This window comes from Larus michahellis, chromosome 4 (genome assembly GCF_964199755.1).
Source record: "Larus michahellis chromosome 4, bLarMic1.1, whole genome shotgun sequence".
Classification (NCBI taxonomy): Eukaryota; Metazoa; Chordata; class Aves; order Charadriiformes; family Laridae; genus Larus; species Larus michahellis.
In genome coordinates, this window is record NC_133899.1 from 30,353,033 (window position 1) to 30,378,452 (window position 25,420).

A 25,420-nucleotide genomic window follows, 5' to 3' on the forward strand; every position below is an offset into this window, starting at 1 on the left:
AGAAGCACATGAATTTACAGTTGAAGGGTCATATTCTACTCATCACTGGAAAAAGGATCATCAAAAGCTGCAAAGTGCATAATAATTCAGTAAAATTTAGATATGCACAAACCATTTATGCATTGACCATACTGTCTTGACTGCTCCCAGTCTGCCTACCATAATGATTAAAAATTTAATTTGATCGTTATATTGTCTATAGCTATCTAAATTGGGTAAAGGTGATTATCGCCTTTAAATACAGTATGTTAATGCATAAAAATACCTGTTTTTTTCTAGAATAAGGATTATATTTCCTAAGCAAATATCTAAAACTAATGGTCCTTCTAAATTAGTTTGGAATAATAAGTGAGGCCCATTTCTTTGCAGAATGGGGTGTTTTTATTGTTTATATGTTTAGATAATTAATTGTAATATCTGTCCACTGTATAAACAACCTCCAGAAAAATATATCCTCTTCCAGTAACTTACAATACACATTAAAAATACTTACAAAAGGGATTATTGTCCATTTACAACACCTTGAACTTATGGATGCGATTCTTGGGTCATTCCATTTATGCAATTTTGATCAGGCTACACTGAATATTCCGGTTAACCTGAACCATGCCAGCAACATGGAAAAATTTAACGTTTAAAAATATCTGCCTAATTGTGTAAGATTTTAAATAAAATTAGGCATTTCTACATCACAGTATATATGGCATTTCTTAATTTAGCAACAGAAAGGCACAGTTATTAAACCATAAAATACAGTACCTGCATCATAAATACTCTAGCGATATCAACCAATGCCAATCCAGGCATTTTACTCTGTAGAGGGAGCTAAAGAAAAAGGCTTCTCTGTTTTTTTTTTTTTTTTTAGAAACTTCAACCTCATTGCAAGTTTGGTCCATTAGAAATGCCTATTAGCTGAAACATCTTGAAGCAGGACTTCAGGAAAGAATAAAGCAAATTTAGCAGTCTATGGTCCAACAACTTGAATAAATTACTACGAAATGGCAAACAGATCATGAATGGAGCTTTCTGATTAGCTGTCAGACATACCTGTTAAAGTGTCAGTGTATACAGGTACAGCATGACAGACATTCCACATACATTCATTGCATCACAAACACACACAGACTTTGTTACAGCAATAAGTCTAGACATAGCATTTACAGAGTTCAGCACTTCTTGTGGACTGATATTTGACTTCTGTCCCCATACCATACCCAAAGTCGTGCAAAGTTCTTTAAATGCTTTGCCTGATATGTATTGCTGTTAAAGTGAAGACCCTGCTAAAGCCAAGCTCACTGGCCTTCCCTTAGCAAACTAGTGCACCTCTTCAAAAAGCAACTATCTCTGTTCTCCCTACTTAAAGTGATAAAACTGCATCAAGAAAGACCAATAAAATGGAAGAGGGAAGGAACAATAAACATGAGGGAGAACCCAACCATTCCATACGTAATATAGCGATAGGGAAGCTCAACTTCCATGCGTTGTCTTGCTTTCCGTACATCATCGTGTGGTATGCGAAATATTTTACACGCCAGTGGAATAGTGGCTTTTTTCATTGCTACTTTTGTTAACAACAAAACTATTACTCCAATCAACAACCGCAATATGGCTTTTCCAAACACAGTCACAGTGAGAGAGGAAAGAGACAAAGGTAAGGTATCGGGAGGAGGATCTAGCTTTAGACCCATCATGTAGTTAATGTGAGAGCCACAGGCTACTCCTGCACCACAGCCCAGTATCTGAGCTGTGTCTCCTCGTGATGTGCTCCAGGTGTCTAGAGTAAAAGAGAAGATGCCCAGGGCTAAATGGAGACTGATGATAATTAAGGGTGCATATTTGTAAGTTAAGTTGAAGTTATCGATCAGGTCCACAACTGGATGGAAGACAACCAAGATAAGAATAGCATACAGAAATCCAGCAATAACATCCTGTTGAAGAGAGAGAAAGATACAGTTTCAGTGTAATAACTATTTTAAAAAATAATTTAAGTTACCTTAGAATGGAGACAAGCCTAGTTACTCTGTTGCTAAAAGCAACTTGTGGATTACCATCTTTTCTCATTTACTGTAAAAGATTAAATCTTTAACTTAAAGAATTGCATTTGATCACCTATTAAGAGGACATCTGTATGACTATCAGATGATGACTGATCACGATCACAAATAAAGCTACGATCAAAAGACCCATGGTCAAACGAAGTTGTAGATCTGCCTATCTGCTGGCTACAATCATCCTTGTCCAGGACTGGGGCATTTCAGCCTACAGTCAGCACAAACCTAGCCCAGCTAAATAAGTTCTGCCACCTTAGTTTGCTGGAACAGTTCAACACTGGATCTAAGTGCCTGAGTGCCAACACATAAGCACGCTGGCAGCAACAGCTGGTAAGGCAGTCGAGGACCACAGCAGCTAGGCATTGGAGCAGCTTAGACTTCCGACTCCAGCTTCAGAACTAACAATACTGCAAGAATGGAGAACTGTTTCCAACTATTAAACAAGAGGAAGAGGGAACTTCTGTGGCTTCATACTTGATTTTCAGTTTTATTGTTGGTTTAAAAATATCTTTTCTTAATTAAAAGGTTACTCTAATTATTTTTTAATTTAGCATTCAATTTCAGTTACTGTTGATTAATCACTTGGTTGCACAGAATTACCTGCAACTTTTGTCACCTTTAGTTGCTAAGTAATTTGTCGAAAGCTTTTTAGAAGTCGAAGCACTAGAAACCAGATCACCTTTATTTGCATGCTTATCAACTTTTCCATATAAGCCAGGAGGTGGGGCTTTCATCAGCTGTATTTGTATTGCTCTGTCTTCAATGAATCATTTTAATTCGCTTCCACTAATTGAATGCTTGATAAAAAGCTCTAACACAATTAACTGAAACAAAAGTCAGACTTGCTCGCCTCAGAAGCAACCACAACAACTTTCTGCTACATCTGCCTACTCCCCAAACTTAGGCACCATGGTCGATTTATATTACAGGTAACACATGGTTGATTGTATTCATTCAAACACTACAGAGGATTCAAATATGAAACTGATGAATAACCTAGTCTACATGACGCATTTCTATTTGTTGCATGACTTTGTTCTAAGATGTTACCTGTCAGCTGAAACACAAGTTCATCCCACCATCCTCCACATAAGTGGTTCTGACTCAGGAATCCTCCTAATCACTAACGCAAATATGTCATTAAGTTTGCCTGAGCTACCTTTATTTTCACATGTCCCTTGTACACTGTGTCCATCTATCAGCTTTACTACTCACTACCAGGCTTACTGTTTTCTGTCTGTTAGCTATTCTTCTAGCAAGCGAGCCTCAAAAACCTCTTTAGCCATCCTTATTAGTGGTCTTACATTCTGATTACTATTTTGTAGCGTTCTTGTTTTCTTTGTTATTTCATTTGTTAGAATCCTGGGTAAGTGAAACCCTAGCATTTAGCATGGCACTCTGAAATGCACATGCTTTGAGTAGCTAATGTGGAACTCGAGCGGATATTAACAGCCACTCTCTCATCCTGCAAAATTATTTCTACTCTTTAGAGGAAAACTTAGTCTACGCTTTAGCACAGTCATCAATTTCTGCACTAAAACTACTATTAAACATCAGCTAAGTTTCAACTGTGGATTGAGTTTATGAAAGAAAAGTATAAGTTATCAGAAGACTGACATCTACTTTTAGCTATTGTATCAATTTCTCTGCTGAAAAAAATGCAAGTTTTCTCTTCCTATATGGTAGGACATTCTAAAAAAATTATCTATATACAATTACTGCACTGTAAAAACTCAAGTGTGATGGAAGTTTATGAAATCAGAGCAACATTAAAATAAAAGTTTAATACAATTATTTTCTTACCAAAATTGAATGCATTCCCATATAAATTCGACTACAGCAAACCAAAGAACACCAGCAGAATGCAAGGATCAGTCCAAACATAAGGGGATACTGGTAGGGAAAAAATGGAGAGATTATATTAGAATTTGAAAAAAAAAAAATCACTCTATAAGGATTCTATAATTAATTCCAATTAATGTAACTTATGCTTACCCTTTTGTTGCCTTAGCCTACCCAAGCCTATTAGACCACCTCAAGTAAGTCCCCTTTTCATGAAGTCAAACCATTATTAAGTCAAACTTTTTCAACTTTTTCCTTGTCCTCTTCCTTTGCATTCAGGATATACAAATTTCAGGGCATTGGTCATATCTCTTCAGACAAAGCAATAAGAAGTTGATAGATCTTTGTAGCAGTTAGTCTTGCCATGTTACGATATCCTCAATTTGCAATATGGGCAGAGACAAGCCTTGCATTATAAACCGCGGAACAGTTTTACACTGGGTAAAGTAGCTACATAGTACATTAGTATTATTAACAATTATCCAGGCAGAATCTAGTAGCTTCACCTTTCTCCTGCAAAGGAAGAACTCAAGAAAATTTGCAAATAAATTCAATTCTTTACATACAGTTTTAGAATTTCTGCAATTCTTGACTTAAGTCTCTGAGCATCAGTATGAAACTCCTAGAATAGTAATCTTTTTTTTGTCTCTAAAAACCCAGATAAATTTCCTCTTACAATCCATGTTTATGAAATAAAAAATATCAAATAATTCTTTCCAATTATTTCCATCTTCTGACAGATTGTGTTATTAATAAGGATTGTTTACCAGGAACAAACAAAATATCTTAATAAGCACATATCAGCACGTCTAGAAACTTGGTATTTCAACTTTCTCGGGTTTTGGATAGAAGTATGCTAATTCACATCTTACAGCACAGTAAGAAATATTTTCCCCACTACCATATTGCAAAATGTTGTGTAAGACAGGATGCAGCTTCCTTTTTTCAGTATTAAAAATAATTATTAGATCTATAAAAGAAGCAGTCACAAGACAAAATGGCATGTTTCCAAAATTGCTTGAACTTCCTACATGAAAGCAATGATAAACATTTTTTACATAAACAGGCAGTCTAGATGTACTCGAATCTCAGAATAAAAACTAAGAATTACAGGCAGTTTTCTTGACCTTTCATGGATAACCTGAAAGGTAGAATATCCAACAAATTAGAGAAAGTATCTTTACTCCTATCGGAGAAAGTTGTACGTCCTCTGTGAAACCACTTAACAGATCAACAAGCTTCTAAATCAGTCTTTCAGTGATACGTTTGAGAAAAGTTTATCAATCTTCTGCACTATTCCAACATTTTTTGAATTCTCAGCTCCAGGACCATGTAGCATGACAAACCTACAAAAATTTTCTCAAACTAACAGAAAATTGGGAAGCTCGTGTTTCACTTAAACTAGATGTAACATACCTGTGAGTTGGGCATTTAGAATTTATTTTAATGTGAAGTCTGTTTTTAATTTTTAATTCCTGTAGCAACATTTTTCTTTGTTTCTACTACCTTCATCTACAAATTGTACCTAAACGAGATTATGTACTTAATGATTCATTTCTAACTGAAATGATGAAGGAACAAATTCCATTTTCTGCCTTTCAGAATTATGCTAATAATGGGCAATACACCAGTAACTAGTTCATACCCAAGACACGAGTGCGGATTTATCAGATGCTGATGTTGCTATAGCAGCCACAAAAGTCATCTTTGTACCCTGTGCTGCAGCGCCAGGATACATCACAACTGTAGCCCCATCACGCCTCTACCATCATTTCCATTGATCTCAAGGTAGAAGTAATAGTGCCTGCTCCAGGAAGACACTCAAGCTACACAACCTCCCTGCCTGGTGCTGCTCCACTCTTCCCAAAGCAGAAACACTGTATGCATCTCTTTACATACTCCAGAAGATGAAAGCCTGGGAAGACAGACTTTTTGTTTGTCAGAGACTAGGGAAGATTCACTACTTCCAGAAGCAATGCAAACCTCTTGACCAGGAAATTTAATAGCATTACAATTACTTGGTGGTAGAATGAGCTTGCATGTGTTCACACACGTGTCAAAAGTTTCAAATGGTTTTGCCCATCACTTGATACCATACATCCATTCTGGTTTCCTGGCACACATTTTTTTGTGCTTTCAGGCTCCAACCAGGGGTGAGGCTTTTCTTTAATAAATACTTTTTCCACATTTCTGAACTACCTCACAGAAACAGAAGCTGGAGCTTTAACAGGAAGACCAATGAAGTGCCAGGCTCAGCCTGCAATAGCAGATAACAATACTGTGGGTAAAAAGCTGGGATTATGGGGGAGATGTTAGAGCTGCTAAACAGCAAGACCCTAAGAACAGGGACCATGAAGCAAAAGGTGTATGTGATAAGTCTTGTTTTAAGAGTCCTGGGCAGATTGTTTTAAACAGCCCGGAGAGTAGCATCAGTTCTAGAAGTGAAAATAAATGCTTGCTCTCAATTAGGAACTCTCAAGGGAGGGGTGTTTGAAGAAGGAAACTGTCAGAAACTGCAACTTTGAAGGAAATATTGGAAAGAATATTTGTCTCTATGATATCTCACTCTAATTCTGTTTTTAACAGAATTGAGAATAAATCCCCATTAAAACATCTGGAAACACTGGCTAGTTTAGTTCCTCTGTAGCAAAGTGTCTGCATCCGAGACCTCAAACACTTCCCTATCATATCCCCAATAAAAAGCCAATTATACATTTAACCCTGATTTGTATATTCTTAAAGTAACAGAGAACTTTTAACTTAAACTCAGTGAAATTATTCTTACTGAAGTAGTTTAGCATGACCTGTCTGCAAATGTGTTTGAAGTATTAGGCACATGCTGATTTACGGTATTTTTAATGGATGATAATCATAATCACTGAAGTCCTAAACCCAGTTTCTTTCCACCCAAGAGCGCTTATTCACTACAGTATACCTAGCTGTACTTTATTCAGTCCACTAAAAAAGCAGAAGACAAAAAATTATTCTAATTTCCTCTAAAATAATATTCCTCAATACAACAGTTAAGTCTATTTTTGTGATTAGTTCCCACACAAAGCATTCTCCTCTATGCTCCCACTATATAACCAGCACACTTGGACAACTGTCAGTTTATGTTTGATGCTTACTTATCAGTTAGTAAAAAAACGTATCAGTTTAGATAAAAACATCTTTATACATAAAGTACAGGAATAGATTTTGATCTAAAAAGGTTTTAACCTTTATCTGTCCTGGTTTCTTCTAATGTTACAGCCATACCTCGCAGGATTGCCCACATAACCAATCTGATTTTCTTCCCACTCACATGCAGAGCATCATAGAATGGTTTGAGTTGGAAGGGACCTTAAAGATCATCTAGTTTGAACCTCCCAGCCCTGGGCAGGGACACCTCCCACTAAATCAGCTTGCTCAAAGCCCCATCTAACCTGGCCTTGAACACCTCCAGGGATGGGGCATCCACAGCTTCTCTGGGCAACCTGTTCCAGCGTCTCACCACCCTCACAGTAAAGAATTTCTTCCTAATATCTAATCTAAATCTATCCTCTTCCAGTTTTAAATCATTACCCCTTGTCCTATCACTACATCCCCTGATAAAGAGTCCCTCCCCATCTTTCCTGTAGGCCCCCTTTAGGTACTGGAAGGCTACTATAAGGTCTCCCCAGAGCCTTCTCTTCTCCAGGATGAACAACCCAACTCTCTCAGCCTGTCCTCATAGCAGAGGTGCTCCAGCCCTCTGATCATCTTTGTGGCCCTCTGCTGGACCCATTCCAACAGGTCCATGCCCTTCTTGTGCTGAAGACTCCAGAGCTGCATGCAGTACTCCAGGTGGGGTCTCACCAGAGCAGAGTAGAGGGGCAGAATCACCTCCCTCAACCTGATGGCCATACTTCTTTTAATGCAGCCCAGGATGCGATTGGCTTTCTGGGTTGCAAGTGCGCATCGCCTGCTCATGTTGAGCTTCTCGTCCACCAGCACCCCCAAGTCCTTCTCCTCAGGGCAGCTCTCAAGCCATTCTCTGCCCAACCTGTATTTGTGCCTGGGATGGCCACGACCCAGGTGCAGGACCTTGCAGTTGGACTTGTTGAACTTCATGAGGTTCACACAGGCCCACCTCTCAAGCCTGTCCATATCCCTCTGGATGGCATCCCTTCCCTCCAGCGTGTCAACCGTGCCACACAGCTTGGTGTCATCTGCAAACTTGCTGAGGGTGCACTCAGTCCCACTGTCCATGTAAATGACACAGATGTTAAACAGTGCTCATCCCAGTACTCACTCCTGAGGAACGCCACTCAAAGCTGTATGTACCTTTTGGGGCTCCATAGTTCACTGGCCTCCTCAGACATTAGCAGAAATCAAGCAGAGGAACCCACCTACTTCAACACAAATAACGCACAAGACCCTGTCTACTCCTTGGCATGTTTTCACTCATACCTTTTAAAAGCAGCCACTGGGTCAAGAATTCCTAGGGCACTCAACTAATAGCACCTGCTTAAAATCTGCATTGAGGTGATAAGACAACCATGTATTTTGTCCTCGCATGTAGGGATAAGCATACAGGGTGACTAAAGGAGAACATGAGCACACTCACACACCTTGTAGCTCAGCAAGAAGACTGCTCAGTAGCATGCCAAATTGTAACACCTACAAGGGGCATCACCTTGATTCTTATTAAAAAAAGCTGATGTCATAAATTTACTTCCAAATTATTGTCTGAAAATAATGTAATATTCAGGTACTAGCAAGCATTTTTAAATGTTATTTCATCTAGAAAATGACTGCCTGTATGTATTTTGTGTATATACATTGGTTATACCATGGTTGTAAATATCCATAATCTCCCACTGCCTAGACATACAAAACCCTCCCAGACACCAAAACATCTTCTAATTGTGTAGTGCCTTAAGACTATCTAATATTTTTTAATCAGCCCTGCTTTACAATCATGGATTTCAGAAAGCTTCTCTCCCAATCACAAATGAATCTTCAGAGAAAAAAAAAACCAACATAAACAGCTTTTACTGTTTTCTACTTAAAATAAGCATGTTTTATGAAAAATTAATGTGAAAACTTTAGTATAAACTAATCTCAAGCATTCATGGAAGAAAGCCATAAGCAGTAAATTTTTTTAGGTTTTCTTGGGTCTCTTATTTTGGAAAATACTGCATTCACAAATTTGAAAATTAACAGTTATTAATTGAGTTATAAACTTTTGGATCTTTTCTATACAGTTGTATATAAACATGCTGACATTCTCTGCTTAAATGAAAGATATTAAGGCAAGACTGCTGAATTCCAGCAATTTTAGTCCCACAGTTCCTTGCATGCCAAATCAGAACTACAGAGGCACAAAGAACAGAAGATCACAAGTTTACTTCTACCCCTCTTCCCCAATTCATTGCTATTCTTACTCATTTAGGCATAAGAAGGCAGACTGGCATCGTATCTCCTTTCAGATGAGGATCAGAAAGGTTGTCAGAGATCACAGCTAGCAGAGGTAGACATAAAAAACAGGTTTCCTGCTCTCAGGTTGTTCTTTCTGATAACAGAATTGATGAATCTTCATTTTTGACTGTACTCATAGTCACTTAAGAGTCAGATATCCAGGAACAGCCCATTTTAGACACAAACATCTCAAACCCTGCCTCCATGCTCTCAATTAAGACCATCCTATCAAAACCATCGAAAACTCATTATGCCTCTGTAGCTACCATACTACCTCAAGAATTTTGAGTATGGGGAGTATTTATTGAACTGCATACTGCTTTCTTTTTTTCAAATTAAAAAAACAACTTGCAATTTGAAAACTAACCTTATACAAAAATAAAGACACTTACATAGTACTCATTCTGAACTTCAAAAGTCACACGCTGACTCAAAACCCAATATTAACCTGGCATTTTTCTCCTTGAGAAAAGTACTCCCCATTCCATATTAGATCACTGATACACAGCTTGCACAATTTTTTTTCCAAAGGCCAGAATAAAACTTTGATAATATGCATAAGTATGTAATACAAATACAATATCAGAAGATGAAGTGGAGGCAGATGGAACTGACAACAAGGCAGAGGTTAGAGAGAGACAGACAAATGCAACATATAGATTAAAAAGATACCTTTGTTGACATTTTGGCTTTTAAATGTTTGAATGGATATGTTCCTTTGAAGGCATCATACCCATTAAGAAAAGTGCCCCAGTCTTAATGTATATGACCAAGGGACAGATCACCAAGCACATTATTTAAAAAAAAAAAAAGATAAAAAAGGATAATTGGTTTCTTAAATTCACATATCGAGTTAAAGACAAAGCTAGGAATAAAGCAGATTGAGTAAACTACTTATCTTCTCTCAGGCCTCAATTTTGTTCCCACATTCGGATTCTTGTTTTAATCAATTAAACTGAATTAAACTGGTCATATTTGGAAAACAGCAGTTAAACTACTCCCAGTAAGTCTTTGAGAATTTTATGCCCTACGTTTTTTAATGGGAAATTCTCATTTTGTTCAATTACATTCCCTGAAAAGTGCTTGCAAGCTTTTGACTAGATCACATAGAAAACATTTCCCTCAAGTGCCTATCCTCCTCCCTCCCCTTAATCTGACTTTTTGCCAAGAGTCTTAATAACATAACCATTGTTTAAAAATGCTCATAAGGAAACAATCTGTCCTAAAAGCTTTGACCTAGGTCAGAAAATACCTTCTTTCATAATGGAACATTCTTAAAACACACTCTAGATGCTTATTTCTTTACTTTTTAAAAGCATTTTTAAAAGCACATTCTAAACTGGAGAAGTTTCCAGCATTCACAACGGGTTCCAAACTAATTTTCTAATATTTTCAGTGTTCTACAGTATTACGCAATGATTATTTTTTTTAATCATATGATAATTCAGAAGTTCAGCATGAGTTTGAGAAAATCATTTTGGGTCAGAGTTCACTGAAAGAATGTGAGCAGCACTTGCAGCATCACGCTTTTAATAAGATATTTGGGCTATGTATTAGCAATAGGCATATGAAAATCTACAATCAATGTTTACAGGAATGACTGAGACACCAGTTGGCCAGACAAGTACAAAAAGCACAGCATATAAATGACTTTGTAGAGGGAGCAGAAAAAAAGGAAGAGGATAGTTAAAAAGAAAAGACCACTTACGAGTCAATTTAGGTAAAATAAAGAGACAAAAACTGTCTTTTCAAAAGAAGCCAAGTGGTAAATAACACAGGTTAAACTACATTTATCAATTATTTCCTTCCTTCTTACAATCTTAACATCAAAAAACATAAAAATTTGAGTGTGCTACATGTCATTGCAAGAACCTCTTCTTTAATTTCCAAGATAAAGATTTCAATGCCAGCCCTGCAGGGATTATAAAGTTTTAACTTACTGTTACACATCATGTGATAAGAAATTAAAGAGTTACAATAGGAATTAGAGCCTGTTTTTTCTTTTCCTTGCAGTCATTAAATAAAAAAATAATATCTCCCTGAACACACCCACAAGAATCACCTACAGCCCCCGAACACCTAAAAAATAGTTTTTCTGCAAACTGAAGTTTCCTCAGGTTTAATCAACACACCCTATTTAAAAGTAAAAGAAGTGCTTTACATGTGCTAAGGAAAAAACAAACTGTTTGAGAAGTATTCCCTTTGAAGCCTTTCTTCATCAAAAACTCTGCATCTCACCTTACAGCATTTGTTTTTACATATTCCCCCCAAGATCCTGTACATTAACAAAAAATTTGCTTATGCAAAACTAAAAATATATTTAATGCCAATCAACACAGTTTAATAGGACAGGCTGCTGTATACCTGTAGCAGAGATTCCCCAATGGGATTTCTAAGAACTGACTATGCTCTTTTCATACTTTTAAGAGCATCTGAATCAAATACGCCACACGACTTTTTCCAGCTTCCTTTACAAATAAACTACAGGCATTAATATGGCCCACAACAGAAAGCTTTGTGACTCAAACACACAAGACAAGGCCAGTGCTGACCCTCCAAATTCCCATTGCTCTTTCTCAAGAGCTTTTCATTGTGTGGGCAATTCTGTGTTTTCAGATCAGCCCTTCGGCTACACTTCTTGTGTCAGAAGAGTTTTTGTTTGTTTATTTTAAGAAACACGTGTAAGAAAACCAATTAGACAAGCACATCTCTTTGCCTAAGTTTCTTCACAACTTTTTAGTATTTGAGCCAAAACCCATTTGGGCTTCTCTGAGAGATGAGGCATCTCTTTCTGAAAGGAGTCTGTACTTGCTCTTACACGCAGACTTTGAATGTAAGAGACAGCCACCTATGTGTAGCTTCCAGTTTTATCATTACATAGTTCTTACTGATTATGCAAGCCCTTCAACAAGGGCAGACACTCAGAAACAGTATTTGCCTACTTTCTGTAAAAGTCTTACTATAGCAGTGTTGTGATTAGACTATTCACCCAACCCCGATAACCAATTATTCCTCATTCCCAGTGAGGATCTGAGAGAAGTTAGCCTTTTGAAACGAAAGAGCAGGCAGACAATTCTAGAGGTAATATTTAGTAGTGGTCAACCAGAATCACAGAACAACGTAGATCTCTGAAATCTCAATACAGATCCTGTCAAACCCATCTCATTTGATTAGATTCATCAGCTTTGGTTGATAAAAGTAATAGTGCGGATGAAAGATCTCTGGACAGGCGTTTGTCCTGGTACCACATGCCATTCTTACACAACTGGTATAGTGCAGAGTCAGGAGAGCACTAAGTAAATGAAAACTGAAAAATACTTTTAGGTGCATCAGTCAAAGGTATCATTACAGAATAGATGCTCTCTACTGTGGGTTTAGCAGTATTGCTTATTAAGGTCACAATTACCATCAGTGGGGTGGAAAGACAGTCACTGATGATAACACTGTCAGACAAGTACATAGGGAGGACAACACCGTCAGTGATCTGAACTGCGTCAGAAGATAAGCCCATTCAAACAACATTGGTCAAAGTAGTTACGGAGGCTAGCTACTCATCAATCAAGGCTCTGAGCTCCTGCTGAAAAACAAATTAATGAAGTTAGTTCCATGGCCTACAGTGAGTGTTATCAGTTCCTGACTCAGCTCATTAATGCAGAGCTCAGGAAAGAGTGTGAACCCATCACTTCCTAATCCAGACAACTACTGCTAGAGCCAGGTTGCATCCTGGAGGAACTCTGGGGAAAAAAAGCATATTTTCTGTCTCCCTGACTGACTTCTCCCCCCCCCCCCATCCTCAAAATAAAACACCAGGCTTTTGGAGATTTTGTAGATAATTAGCAGTTCACAATATCTTTCCTCCTCATTCAGAAAATTATATAAGCCAACCTGGCTCAAACTGTCACTATTTCAAAGAAAGCAGGTTTTCCCCCATGTGATAAAGGTATACTTTTCCTCACTTCATATCAAGACCTATAATCTCACTGTCTTTTAAGTGTTTGTCCTCCTCTTTCAGGGTATCAGAGCTTCAAAGACAGAAAGAAAAGCATCAACAACTATAACACTCCTAAATTCTTGTGAGCCTTTGGCATGAGCTTTTTATTTGAAATACAAAGTGTCTTTTGGTTACTGAAGTGTCTTTGAAACAAGTGGCTTTCCCTGCAGAGATTTAACAATATTAAATAAATAAATATATAAAGATTATGCAAGTGGAATCAAAAGTTTTAGGCAAGCCCTCATAATACAAGAAGAAACTGAAAAATTATGTTCCACAATGGACAGAACAGTTAGCTATTATGAAAGTTATCTTAACATATAATTTGTTGCTGTCTGAAAGTTGGTTGTGTTGAATATTCCCTATGTCCAAAGTCTCTAATTGTGAAAATTTGTCACAACCATCTTTAAAATACATCATCTCTGAAAATATTTTACTTGAACAATTGCATTTATAAGCAAATACCCTTTTGAATACTACGTGATAGAAAAATAATTGTAATAGGATTACTGATAGGCATTGAAAACTAGGAAAGCACAATCTTAATTCAACAGGTTAAAAGAAAACCTACTGGAATAAAAAAAAAATTAGTTTTAAATGGACAAATTGGGCCTTACCTAGAAAAATAAGAGCAGATTTGCTCTGTTCTCTATTTTGTTCAAGGGAAAGACTCATAGATTGTCATTCTCTGATAGAAAAGAACTATTACACAATAGTAGGAAGTCATAGCCCAATGAAAGCAAGCTCCAAATAAGCTACACAGGAAAGTGATTCCCTTCTCACTGGAGTAACCTCTTTTAGAGCAAGAGTGGCTTTCTTTGGTTTAGTATAAACTTCAAAGCACCATACTCAATTAAAGTTACCTGTATTGCAGAATAAAACTCCCTGCAGAGAGCTACAGCTGTGTCTGCTTAAATTCACACTCAGTCTTGCTCCACTATGATTTTTGGGAACAAATAGTGCTAAGATGTGGACTCATCACAATCAGGGTCTGTGTAATGCTTGCTTATACTGAATATATAGAAAGACTGTACCCCAACATTTGCCAACAAGTTTAAATCTAACCATCAGTACCTGCTGATAAATATGGATAACTTAATAAAAATCAGAGTTATTACAAGCTTCTTTATCATTAAGAAGCTTTCCAAGAAGTTCTGAGGTTAGTCTTGCTTAACCCCATCTATTTCCAGAAAAACATGTCAAAAAGTTATCATGTAGATTCTGCTCTCTATCAACACCAGTAAAATACAGAGAACAGCAGAAGCACTAGATGAAAGCTTAACTCTCTTTAGAGGTGAATCAAAAGATATTAAACATGCCATAGGTTAACTGCTGATTAATATTTTGAAGTAATTTAAAAATCAGAAGGGGCATTTTTTTAAAAATTAACATTTTGAAATGGTAGAAGTTGGTTTCAGAGAGGTCTGTTACTTATACACTTCTCATAGGAAAAAGAAATTAAAATAAAGACCCAAACACTTTGCTTCCTCATTTCTTAAGCATGGTTCTAAATGAATAACAAGAAGGCTGAATGTTTATGATTTCTTAATATGCATTCATTATAAATATGTTTAGTCAATTAGCACAGTATTTCACAGACTGCAGTTGCAGGGCTGGCAAACTGAAGATCGAACTCAGCTCACTGGCAAAAATACCATTTCACACATCGTCAGTTTGCTGGTTCTATAAAAGCAATCAAGCCGGGTTCTCCTTTGTACACATGACATCAGAGTCTGCACAAAGTTAATCAACTGATAGTACTAGATGATGTTTCTCACATGCAAATTTGTAGAAATCCAGTTAATTCCTCCAACTATCACCAGCCCTACACATCTAACAAATAATAATCAAGTATTCAGATTGTAGTCAGTCACGCAAAAAAAACCCCAAACATTTTAAGATTAAGCATCTCGGTGACAGAACTCCAAATATTTGTTTCAAACACCCCAAACCATGGCATTATCTGATGCCTGCACAATTCTGGCACAGTGATACTTCACATTTTCCTAGCAAATGTGAAACCCTAATAGCTTTCTGTTGAGCACACTGTATCACCTTGCAGAATCAGAGACATAAACTTTCGTTTAAGAGAGGCCAAATACAATCTCCAACCTTCAATTATCTCTTTCCTTTCAGGTACACAATCTATATGCTGAAATAGACCCACAAAGTGTCACACAGTGACAGCAGACAACTGGTGATTGTTAACAATAACCAGGAAGACAGGAATTCAGCCCACACATAAAGCTTAAAAAGAGAGTTCTCTCTACCAAGTTGACATATATTTGACTTAGAATAAGCAAGTATTACAACAAGAATTTGTAAACATTACGAACTTAAGAGCAGACTCATTGCATAACATCTTAGACGTTACACACAGAGCACTCAAAATCCTGCACTGAACATTTGTTGCCTAGGAAAGCCTTCTCCCTCTTTTACTACTGAAATTGGTGCAGTGATTTAGAGAGCTGAATATGTGTTGTGCTTTCTTTGGAGTTCTTACTGTCACCTGTACCACTAACAGCAAGCACCGAAGCACATGCCACAGCTTGCGTAAAGCAGATATCAGCAGCGTTATTTTAACTTCAGCTATTGAACCAAAGTGCAAGAGGCAGATTTTAAGATTTTGCTGAATGAAGGAGCTGAAAAGACCAGAGATTATCAGTTCCAGCTAATTATTAGCACATTAATAGTTGTAAAACCATCTGAAAGTATAAGTACTCCTCAAATCAAAAGTAATAATTTCCAGTTTATGGGTAATGAAACTAAAAGACACCGTTAAAGAAAAGGCTAAAGCTATAATTTGACTCAAGCTACAAAGTGACTCAAAGCAAAGAAGGACCAGCAAAAAGCCTTTTAGTTCCTGGCTCTCCACCAAATTCTCGGTCAGTAAAACCAAATGCCTGTAAAAATATCAGATGCCTACCCAGACTTTGTGCAAAGCACTCACCCTACAAGAGGTAAGTTGAAAAAAAAAATCTCACAAGAACAAAATACAGACTGTTAAGGCAGACTTTTAATGCACATTGAGTTAACCATTCACTAGTCTGCAGAACTTCCATTCAGAAGACAGAATTATTAGCACAGCTCTTGCTACCTGAGCACTCGCGTAGATCATAGAAAAACTAAAACAAACAAAAAAGGGGGGAGGCCAAGGAAAAAGAGCACGAATGTCACATTTCACCCAACCTCTGCCCCTCTCCCCCCACAAAAGAAATCAAATCTGTCACAGCCTTACACCCGGGGGCTGGAAAACACAGGCAGAAGGACAAGGAGATGAGCATTACCTGCCAGCGGCCGTAGCTGAGCAGCAGGAGCGCCAGGGGGATGGCGGTGCCCGACATGGCGTGGGTGGAGGGCATGCTGTACTCGGAGTTGTAGAAGACTTCCAGCTTCACCACGGGCGGGGAGGCAGGCCGCGGCCAGCGGATGACATCCTTGGTGCACTGCCCCAGGTACATCACCCACACCCAGATGATGATAAGCCTCCGGCCCAGCCAGGCGTCCAAGTTCCAGATGCAGAAAGGGAAGAAGAGGATGTAAAAGAGCTCGTTACCCAGCTCCGTGCCCAGGCTGAAGAGATAGTAGAGGAAGCGGCTGCGGGTGGAGAACTCCTGGCTGCCGTCCTCCTCCGTGAGGGAGTTGCGACGCGGCCTCCTCCTCCACCGCTGCTGGGGGCCCGCCCCGCCGGGCACGGTCCCGTTCCCGGCGGGATGCTCTGCGGCCGGGGGGCCGCCGTTAACCACCGGCCCCCGACGCCCGGCTCGATGCTCCGCGTCGGCCCAGCCCGAAGGCCCCTCCACCCCGCAGAGCCGCTGGAAGGCGGCCACTTTCCGCGGGTCCTGAAGGTGGGCGGCCAGCCGGGTCAGGCGCCGGCAGAGAGCCATGGCGGGAGGACGAGGCCGCCCACTGGGGGCAGCTGAGCGCGGCGAGGCGCTACCCGGGTCGGGCGGCGGGCGGGGAGCTGAAGGGACTTCGCCTGAGGGGCGGCGGGAAGGACCGGGGCTCCCGCGTGCGCCGCGGGGAGGGGAACCGTTCCCTGAGGAGAAGAAACCTGCTCGAGGGCGAGGCGCCGCGGAGCGACGGACACCGCCCGGCTCCGGCCGCCGGCTCGGCTCGGCTCGGCTCGGCTCGGCTCCCGGCCCCGCGCCGCTGCGGGCCCCGCGCCCGCTCCCTCTCTCCCCCTCACGCGCGAGCGCGTCCGCCGCCACCACCCCTCGCCGTCACCACCCCCCCGCGCCTGCGCACAGACTCCCCCCGCACGGGCGGGGAAGTGCCGGGAAACCTCACCGTGGCGCGGATTGGCGGCGGCTCTCTGACGATCCCGCCCCTACTGGCAGAGGAAGCCAATCAGGACTCGGCCGTGCGCGAGGCAGTGGGGCGGCGTGCCTCGGCCTCGAGCCTGAGGTGCGGAGGCGGGCGCGGGCGAGGGGGGCAGCGGCCCTGGGCGATACCGGGGGCGCGTCGGTTCCTCCTCGCCGGCCGCAGCCCGGCCAGCGGCTCGACCAGTACCCGGCGAGCTGGTTGCCCGCCCTTCTGACTTAGGGTGAGCTGCTGCCCCCTCGTCTCAGCCAGCATGTCTGGTATCAGCACCCCCTAGGCCTGCGCCCGGCTCGCCCTGCCTTCCTCTGCCTCAGCCCGGCTCCACCCCAGAAGCCCAAATGTGGTAGTGTAAACATGAGAGGGAAAGCTGACTTCAAGCAGAGACTGTGAGGGGTGTTAGCCCCGGCGGTCAGGCTGGTTAAGTGATGGAGGTGGCGGGTTGCCCAGAGGGACGTGGAGCAGCCAGGCGCTGAGGGAGGCTGCTGCTGGCGGTGAGGGAAGGCGTCGTGCCTCGCCCTGTCTCTGCGTAATCGTGAGGAGGTGCCATGCCTCCTCCTTGGTGGTGTGCAAGGCTTTAAAGTTCAGCAGGACCACAAAATCTGCAATCAGGTACTTTGAAAGCGGACAGTTTCTAGGGTTTACATCCTGGAAATGCCATGAAAAATGCAACCTTTGGTCACTGCCTGTCCAAATGATACTGACCTGTGGCTTGCTAATACCCCAGTGTGTTTATATCTTGCCTTAAAATTAGGAGGTTAAGCAAGTAATAAATGTGTCGCCTTGTGCCATTTTTGAAAAGGGTGAGCAATATGACCAGAATGACTAGTAAGCTTAACAGCTATCCTAACCAAAATAGAAAATTTTATGTGGAATTTAAGTAATAAAAGGTTGAAAACAAAGAATATAATACAAGTCTACACAATGTTTTAGTAAAAAGAGCTATTAATACTGTTTTGAGGAGGTATTGCATGTGCTGCATGATGTTCTCATTAACATTGGGTGCATGCAGTGCCAATAAATCGTGCAAATGGAATTTGCTGCCAGATGTCAAGAAGAGAATCTCATTGAAAGAGATGGTGTCTAAAGAGTTTCCAGTAGTAGGTTCCATGTTGTACTACGTTTTTAGCAATGATCCAGAAGCAGATCTAAACCTGCTGCTGCAAAAATTCAGCTCCAGGATTAATGGAGTTGTAAACGATGAGGACAGGCCCTGATCAGAAAGGTTGGTAGAAGCAGCCCATTCAAAATTAGTGAATTTTAATCCAGCCAACTATAAAGTTGTCTAACTTATGAATCAAGTGTGGAGGCTGTAACTGGAGAATAGAAGACTATAGCCTGGGAAGGTAATGACTTTGAGAAGAATTTAAGGGTCAGAATAAGTAAGCAATCAGATAAGGACTCTCCTGTATGCTGCTATAGCAGGAAAGGATTAATCAATGTATAAATAAAGGAATAAAATATGTTTATTTTACCTCTCGTGTTTGGCCTCAACAATGCCATCCACAGCAAAGTGCATACAGCTCTGGTTTTCATATTTTTAAGAAGCACATTGAAAAATAAGAGAGAGCAAAAGTGAAGCAAAATGTTCTGATGGCTGGAGAAAACGCATTACACTCGAAAGTTTTAAGAGCTCAAGCTCTTAAAAGTTATCTAAAAGAGGACTGAGAGGTGACTTGATTGTAGTGTGTAGGAACATTCCTGGGGAAAAATACAGGATATTAAAGGGCTCTTTAATCTATTGGAGAAAGGCATAATAAGAAGTAATGGCCAGAGGCAAAAGCCAGACACATTTAAATAGGAAATAAGACGCACATTTTTACATGGTTAACCACCAGAACACATTCCCAAGAGAAGCTGAGGATTTTCCGTCATTTTATGTCTTCTGTTGAAGATCAGATGTATCTCTGAAAATTATTTTTTAGCTGAGCAGAAGTTATGTTTTATTTTATTAGATAATTACAGGTTGAAATCTGATGGTCCATGATATGCATAGTGTCAGGTTAATGCAGTGGGACCATCATGGTCTAAATTTTAAATGCCAGAAGCAGACATTTCATTAATAACCATAAGCATTAGAATAAATTTTTTTTTGGCTTTGAAATACTTATGCTCCACAAAAAAGCTGATCTGAATTAAGCTCTTGGCTGCAGAATATACTTACTAAGACAATATCTAAAGGTTTTGGCCTTTTGCTGCCTAAATTTACACTCTTGGTATTACTTGGAAAAATTTCTCTGCATTTCCATTTAAATTTATGAAGGAAAAGATCCTTAGAAGAAAATTTCTTAAAAAATCTGGATAATAATCCTCCAATAAACATTTCACAATGTGAACATCAGTTATGTAAAATTGCCTTAAGGCCAAGAGAATCAGAATGCACGAAATGAATCCTGATAGATTTCCTATATTGTACATTACATTTGTATGTTGCATATGTTTGCATAGTACAGTCTTAACCTCACTTGAGGCACTATCAGAATATAAACAATTATATTACCAATGGAGGAGTTGCTATTACTGAAGGAGAAATTAATGAAATATAAATAAGATTTCAGATCAGCACCTTGGCAGAGAAACACGAAAAAAACCTACCCCTGAATTGGTACATGATCAATTTTTCTATCTTGAGAGTGGAAGGTATGCTGTCATTTCTCTGCCTACTGAGGAATGTGTGATGCTAATCCTGCAAGATACATGTGCTTCCTAATTTACATTCTTCCCTTTTTCCTGGTTCTTGAATGGAAAATGCAAAGACAGGAGCTGAAAAACAAGCTGCTGCCTTCTTTTGTGCATTTTCCCAGAGTCAAGCCACAGTCTCCCCTTAAACACAGAACAAACTGAAATCTGTTAATTAACTTGATGATGAATTCTGGAATGAGATCTGAATAACTGTACAGGGAAAAAAAAATCACTGATTACAAAGGATAAAGTGAGACTTGTCTTTATGGTATGCACTTGGTAACTTAAAAAAGCAGAAAGTGTTTGTGTGTGTGGTTGAAACTTGTTTACTTTGCCTTTGAACTATTAGTGTGAAAATTACATTATATTAATACTGAAGTAGCTTTTAAATTACCTTTGTGCATTTAAAGTATATAACCATTGCAGTGGGCACTCCCAAGAGGAGTGTGGTATGCACCCTATAACTGAACTTTTCCAGAAAATGCATTTCTTTGTACTGTCTGCAATAGATTCCCCAAAGCTGTTCTGAATACATTTCAACTTACCACACAAGTGCTGTCTGAGCATGACAGCCGTAACACATGCATTTTCAAGGATGCCTGGCAAACCAGCGTACTCGCAGCCATGTTCCCACAGGCTGTAAATATTTGACAAGACAGCTGTGGGAATTGATGGCAGATGAGGTGCAGAATACATCATGCCTACAGCTGCTGCTGTGACCACCCTGCCCAAGTGATAGGAGCAGAACCAGGAGTTCATTTACGAAGCAGAATATCTTGCTTGGCATCTATTTGGATGACCACTGGTTACAGAGTGTATTTAAGGTACTGGTTCTGCCTTGTAAAGCTTTAAACAATTGGAGACCAGTTTATCTGAGTCATCGGCAGTCAGTTGTTTTTCTCTCCTAATGTAACTGAAAGAGCAGGTGGCAGGGAATTCTCCATGATTGTGGGACTTGTTTTCTGTCATCACCTGAAATAGTTTGAATCTGGTCATCTTTTTGTGCAAAAGACATCTGTTTGATAGCATTTTGTGAAAATAATTAAAATTATTTCACAGCATGATGAAGGATGGAAAGGAGTACCTGTAGAGGTCTGAATGGCTAGTTTCCTGTTGAAATAATTATTCTAATGTTGCTAGGGTTTTGTTATATTATTAATGATGTTAGAGCGCCTAGAGTCAGAGGGAAGCTTCCTTTTAGGAAGGCTTAATTTTGAGTGTAAATTAATAGAATGTGCTAGTCATACCAGGTTTATTATTATTTTTTAAAGAAATTGTTGAGTACCCAGATTTGAGAAGGCGAGAGTCTATTTATCATAAGATTTAGTCTTGAAAAATACATGGGAGAATAAGGAAATCTATTTTATATCCAACGAATACATATTACTGTAAGCAAAAAACCCCAGAGCGCTTTAATTTATTGTTGAGTATGAGCTATGGCAATAGCTCTGTGAAGGAGCACTGGAGAAGTGCTAATGTTCCATTACAGCCATGGGAGAAGGAACATACAGAAGGGTTTCAGCTTACTTGTGCTATACTTGGTCATTGATGAATTCTGTACAGTACTTTCTTAGTAAACAAATTAAGGTATTAAAATATAGCTTGTTTCTGTACAAGTTATCACTCATGAATTCCAGTGATAGCTTTTTCAATAGAACTTAAAAGAATTTAGCTATCTTTCATAAAGATGTATTTAATGATCTAGTGAAGCACTTCTCTTAGACAAGGTCTAACTGTTGTTCTCCATGGGTAAAAAAAAGTTAAGTAGTTTGGAAAGAAGAAGGTTTGGTTCTTGTCTCTTTTCTTGTTGGTATTCTGATTGCTATGCTAAAAATTTTCCAACTGCAATAAAAATTAGTTCAATGACTTGCTACAATCCCCTCAATTCAATTTAGCCTAATTATGTATTTATTTTTTCAGGATAATGTTCAAAGTTCCATATGTAAGAGCTCCTTTTTATTCTACATTTGGTTTTATAACATTCTCCCTGTATTATTTGCTTTTGTAAATCTGTTAAATTATTTAGGCAAGTATCCTTGTTCACACACTATTAAATTGCTCTAGCATTTGGGTATGCTAGAGAAAGGTCACTGGGTACCTCAGAAATTTGATCCGTTGGCAGACCAACTAAAATGAAAGGTGGAGGCCCAAATAACATTAACTTAGCAATAGCACCATCATCAACAAAAGCAGAAAGTACAGGCTTTGTTTAAATGGTGAATGTTTTGCTTCAGAGTTACAAGCCTGGATTTTCAAGGGAATGGAATCAGATGGCTTTGGTGTATCCCTGTTTTAGCACAGGGTGGCACAGCAGCACATGTTCTCATGTCACAAGATGTACTACTTATTATACTGCCGCCTCATTTAGATGAGGGCTGAGTGTGCCCATCACTACTGAATCTGCCCAGCTGCTTGGGTTGGGTTTTCTTTTTTTTCTCCATGTGTCTATATTGGCACATAATCTTGGAAAGGCACAGAATTTTAGTGACTAGAGAGTTGTATGCAGATGTAAGGTGTACAATGTTGTGATTTGTTATAAGAAACAAGAATAAAAACGTTGAAAATAAGTAATAAAAGAAACTGCAGTGATAGGATCTCCTCTGTAAAGTCATTCTAGGAATGCAGTTGTTACAGTCTTAATTCTTCTATGAAGTTAAATCTGTGTGTTTAACCATGTCACATGCTATTTCAAACATAATTCAGATAAGGTGACGTTATTTAAGGTGTGTTTCTATTATGTTAAAGACGAGATTGTTCCATTTTTGACATTATCTTGAATTATTATATGTCCTCGATTATAGCATGAAAGTGTCTTACAGTCATTGATTGGCAGCTCAGAACAACTCTATGAGGGAGTCAAATGTGTAATTGCGACCCCTTTCATTTTTCAACTGGGAAAGAGATACAGATTTGATAACAGTTTCATTTTTCTTCCATTTTCCCAGGTTCCTGTAATTTTAATTTTTCAGTTTTGTAATCTGCTGTCTGTATTGAGAGATTTTTCTTTTCCCCTGTGGTGTCTCAAAAAGACTAACAAATCCTTAAGCAACAGCAAACCCTTGGTCTTTTCGCCTCTTCATCTCAGGATTTGGAATTGAAAAAAATTACATTTGGGAAGGCAGGGGAAAGGTTGGTTGCTTTATGGGTGGGTAGGGTTTGTATACTCTTTTTTCAGAAACAAGAAATCAGAAAAAGAGGAGGAGGTTTAGATTCCTGCTTTTTCAAAAGCTTAGGTTAATAGTACCTAGTTGTGGGTGTGAAACTCATTTCTGGAAGGTGTTTCTTTGCTCTGGCTACCGGGAATTAAATTGTAGAATTGCCTGGGTTTACTCAAAATAGCTGACTGTGCATTCATTCCCATGCTCTCCTTTATTATCCACACCGTTTGTCTGTGAAAGAGAAAAGTTATTAACCCAGTGCATGCACCTGTTTGGGTATCATCACTGCATTATTTTATAGCTATGTTTTATTACCAGCAAGACAGCAGAGGAGGGATAGAATAAAAAAAAAACACAACAAACTTGTGCCTAGCTCTTCATCATCCTAGAGCCCAGAATTAGAGGGTTTCTTCTTCCACACATTATCTCAACTTTTGTGGTTATACAATACTTGCAGCCTTTTTATCAGTGTAATTTCTGCAGATGCTTTAAAGATATTTGTCCTTTGAGAAAGAAATGAGTTCTTCCATGCTGACTTGCATCAACTGCAATTATTGCGTATTGGATCAAATTTTGTGTGCAAGAGTGGGAGTTGCATCGGTGTCTGCAAGCCAACTGTGCTGCAGGGGCAAACAACTGCTGAGAACTCTTAGCAGCGGGAAGCTTCTTGTTGGAGCATGCCAAGGGCAGCAGGGATACCAGCTCCCGGTTCCCCAGTGGCAGAACCCGTTCACTGATGGGCCAGTTCAAAGAACATATCCCCAGTCCAAGGATGAAAACAAGCCTCTCCGTAGGGCATTGCAGAGTTGAGGGGCGCCCAAGACTCCTGTCAGAGACAAGGGGATCACATCCTAGCAGTTACAGCTTCACAGAAAAAAAAAAAAAAAGAAAAAAGCACCTTTTCAAGAGGCTAGACCTATTCTGATTACTCAAACCCATTAAAGGAATTCACCCCACTCTACGCTAATGGGAAGGAACTCATGGGAATCAACCTGACTAGCAGGACTAGGTGGTTTACCATGTGGCATCCAAGGACATGAAAGGGAGGAGAAAGGTAGCATGTTTAAGTCCTACCATCAGGCTCAAAAGTTCATGTGCAGGAAACTAGGCAAGGCATGTACGCACCAAATAGGCGCACAGGGAAGAGAGATTTGATGTGATGAGAGAGTGAGGGTGTGAAGTATAAGATATACAGCAGATGGGAATTTGCTTTAGCACATACAGATGCATGCTTTAATCAGTTCTGGACTTCTTTCTTGGAAAATCCCAGTTTGCCGAGATTATGAAATGGAGCCGATTCATGTTCAAGGGTGTGTCAAGTTACTCTCCATTAGAGTAGGAGGAGTGAAAGCTTCCCTAGGGTTCTTTCTGACAACATTTGTTCATTTTCCATTCAGAGGTGGAAAAGAAGCCACAATGTGGGGGAATATGTTCATAATTCATACTAATTATGAATTCTCCTGGGTTTCAGGAGCACTGTTTGTAACCATAGCTGTTATTACAAATGAGGTCATCCATATTAGAACAAAGATCTGATCTGCAGCCAATAAAAAATATGTGTGTGAGCATGTTAAGCACTGTAGTATTTTCTTTTTAACTCCTAACATTCAAACTACAATCTAGAACCCAAAATTAAGCCCTTATGGTCCCTCTGCAATTCACTGGAAAGGGCAGGTATCTTGACAAACAGAGCAGGAAGTCTGCAGGCTTATGCGAAAGCTGTTTGGAGTTAGCTGATACAAATCAAATGCGAGAATGGCTCTGAAACTCCATCCCACACCTCAGGCAGGACTAAAAGTGAGTGAGATACCTTGAACTATGTGCGATAGAGGATCTACTGATGGTTGTCAGTTATGAGTATTTTTATAAATAATTGGCTAGATCTCACTTTTTTACAGGATAGAATGCTCACTTTTGATGTAAATGCCTAGTGG

The 25,420-nt window shown here is 39.6% G+C and overlaps 1 protein-coding gene across 1 annotated transcript; it reads right to left on the reverse strand.

The window, feature by feature from the left end:
• Positions 1–863: 863 nt before the first annotated feature.
• SGPP1 (sphingosine-1-phosphate phosphatase 1) lies at positions 864–17,542 on the reverse strand. The gene is made up of 3 exons (XM_074583745.1): positions 16,614–17,542; positions 3,855–3,944; positions 864–1,928 (listed from the first exon to the last, which is right to left on the reverse strand). The coding sequence occupies exons 1-3, from the start codon at positions 17,211–17,213 to the stop codon at positions 1,377–1,379; spliced, it is 1,242 nt and encodes a 413-aa protein (XP_074439846.1). The 5' UTR covers positions 17,214–17,542; the 3' UTR covers positions 864–1,376.
• Positions 17,543–25,420: the final 7,878 nt, after the last annotated feature.

Bases quoted from the DNA above. Each gene is read 5' to 3' on its own strand.
- SGPP1 (XM_074583745.1), bottom strand. From the start codon at position 17,213: ATGGCTCTCTGCCGGCGCCTGACCCGGCTGGCCGCCCACCTTCAGGAC. The intron at 3,945-16,613 runs GTAATGCTCATC...TTTCCCTACCAG, and splicing joins TCAGCTACGGCCGCTGGCAG to TATCCCCTTATGTTTGGACT. The intron at 1,929-3,854 runs GTAAGAAAATAA...TCTCTTCAACAG, and splicing joins TGGGAATGCATTCAATTTTG to GATGTTATTGCTGGATTTCT.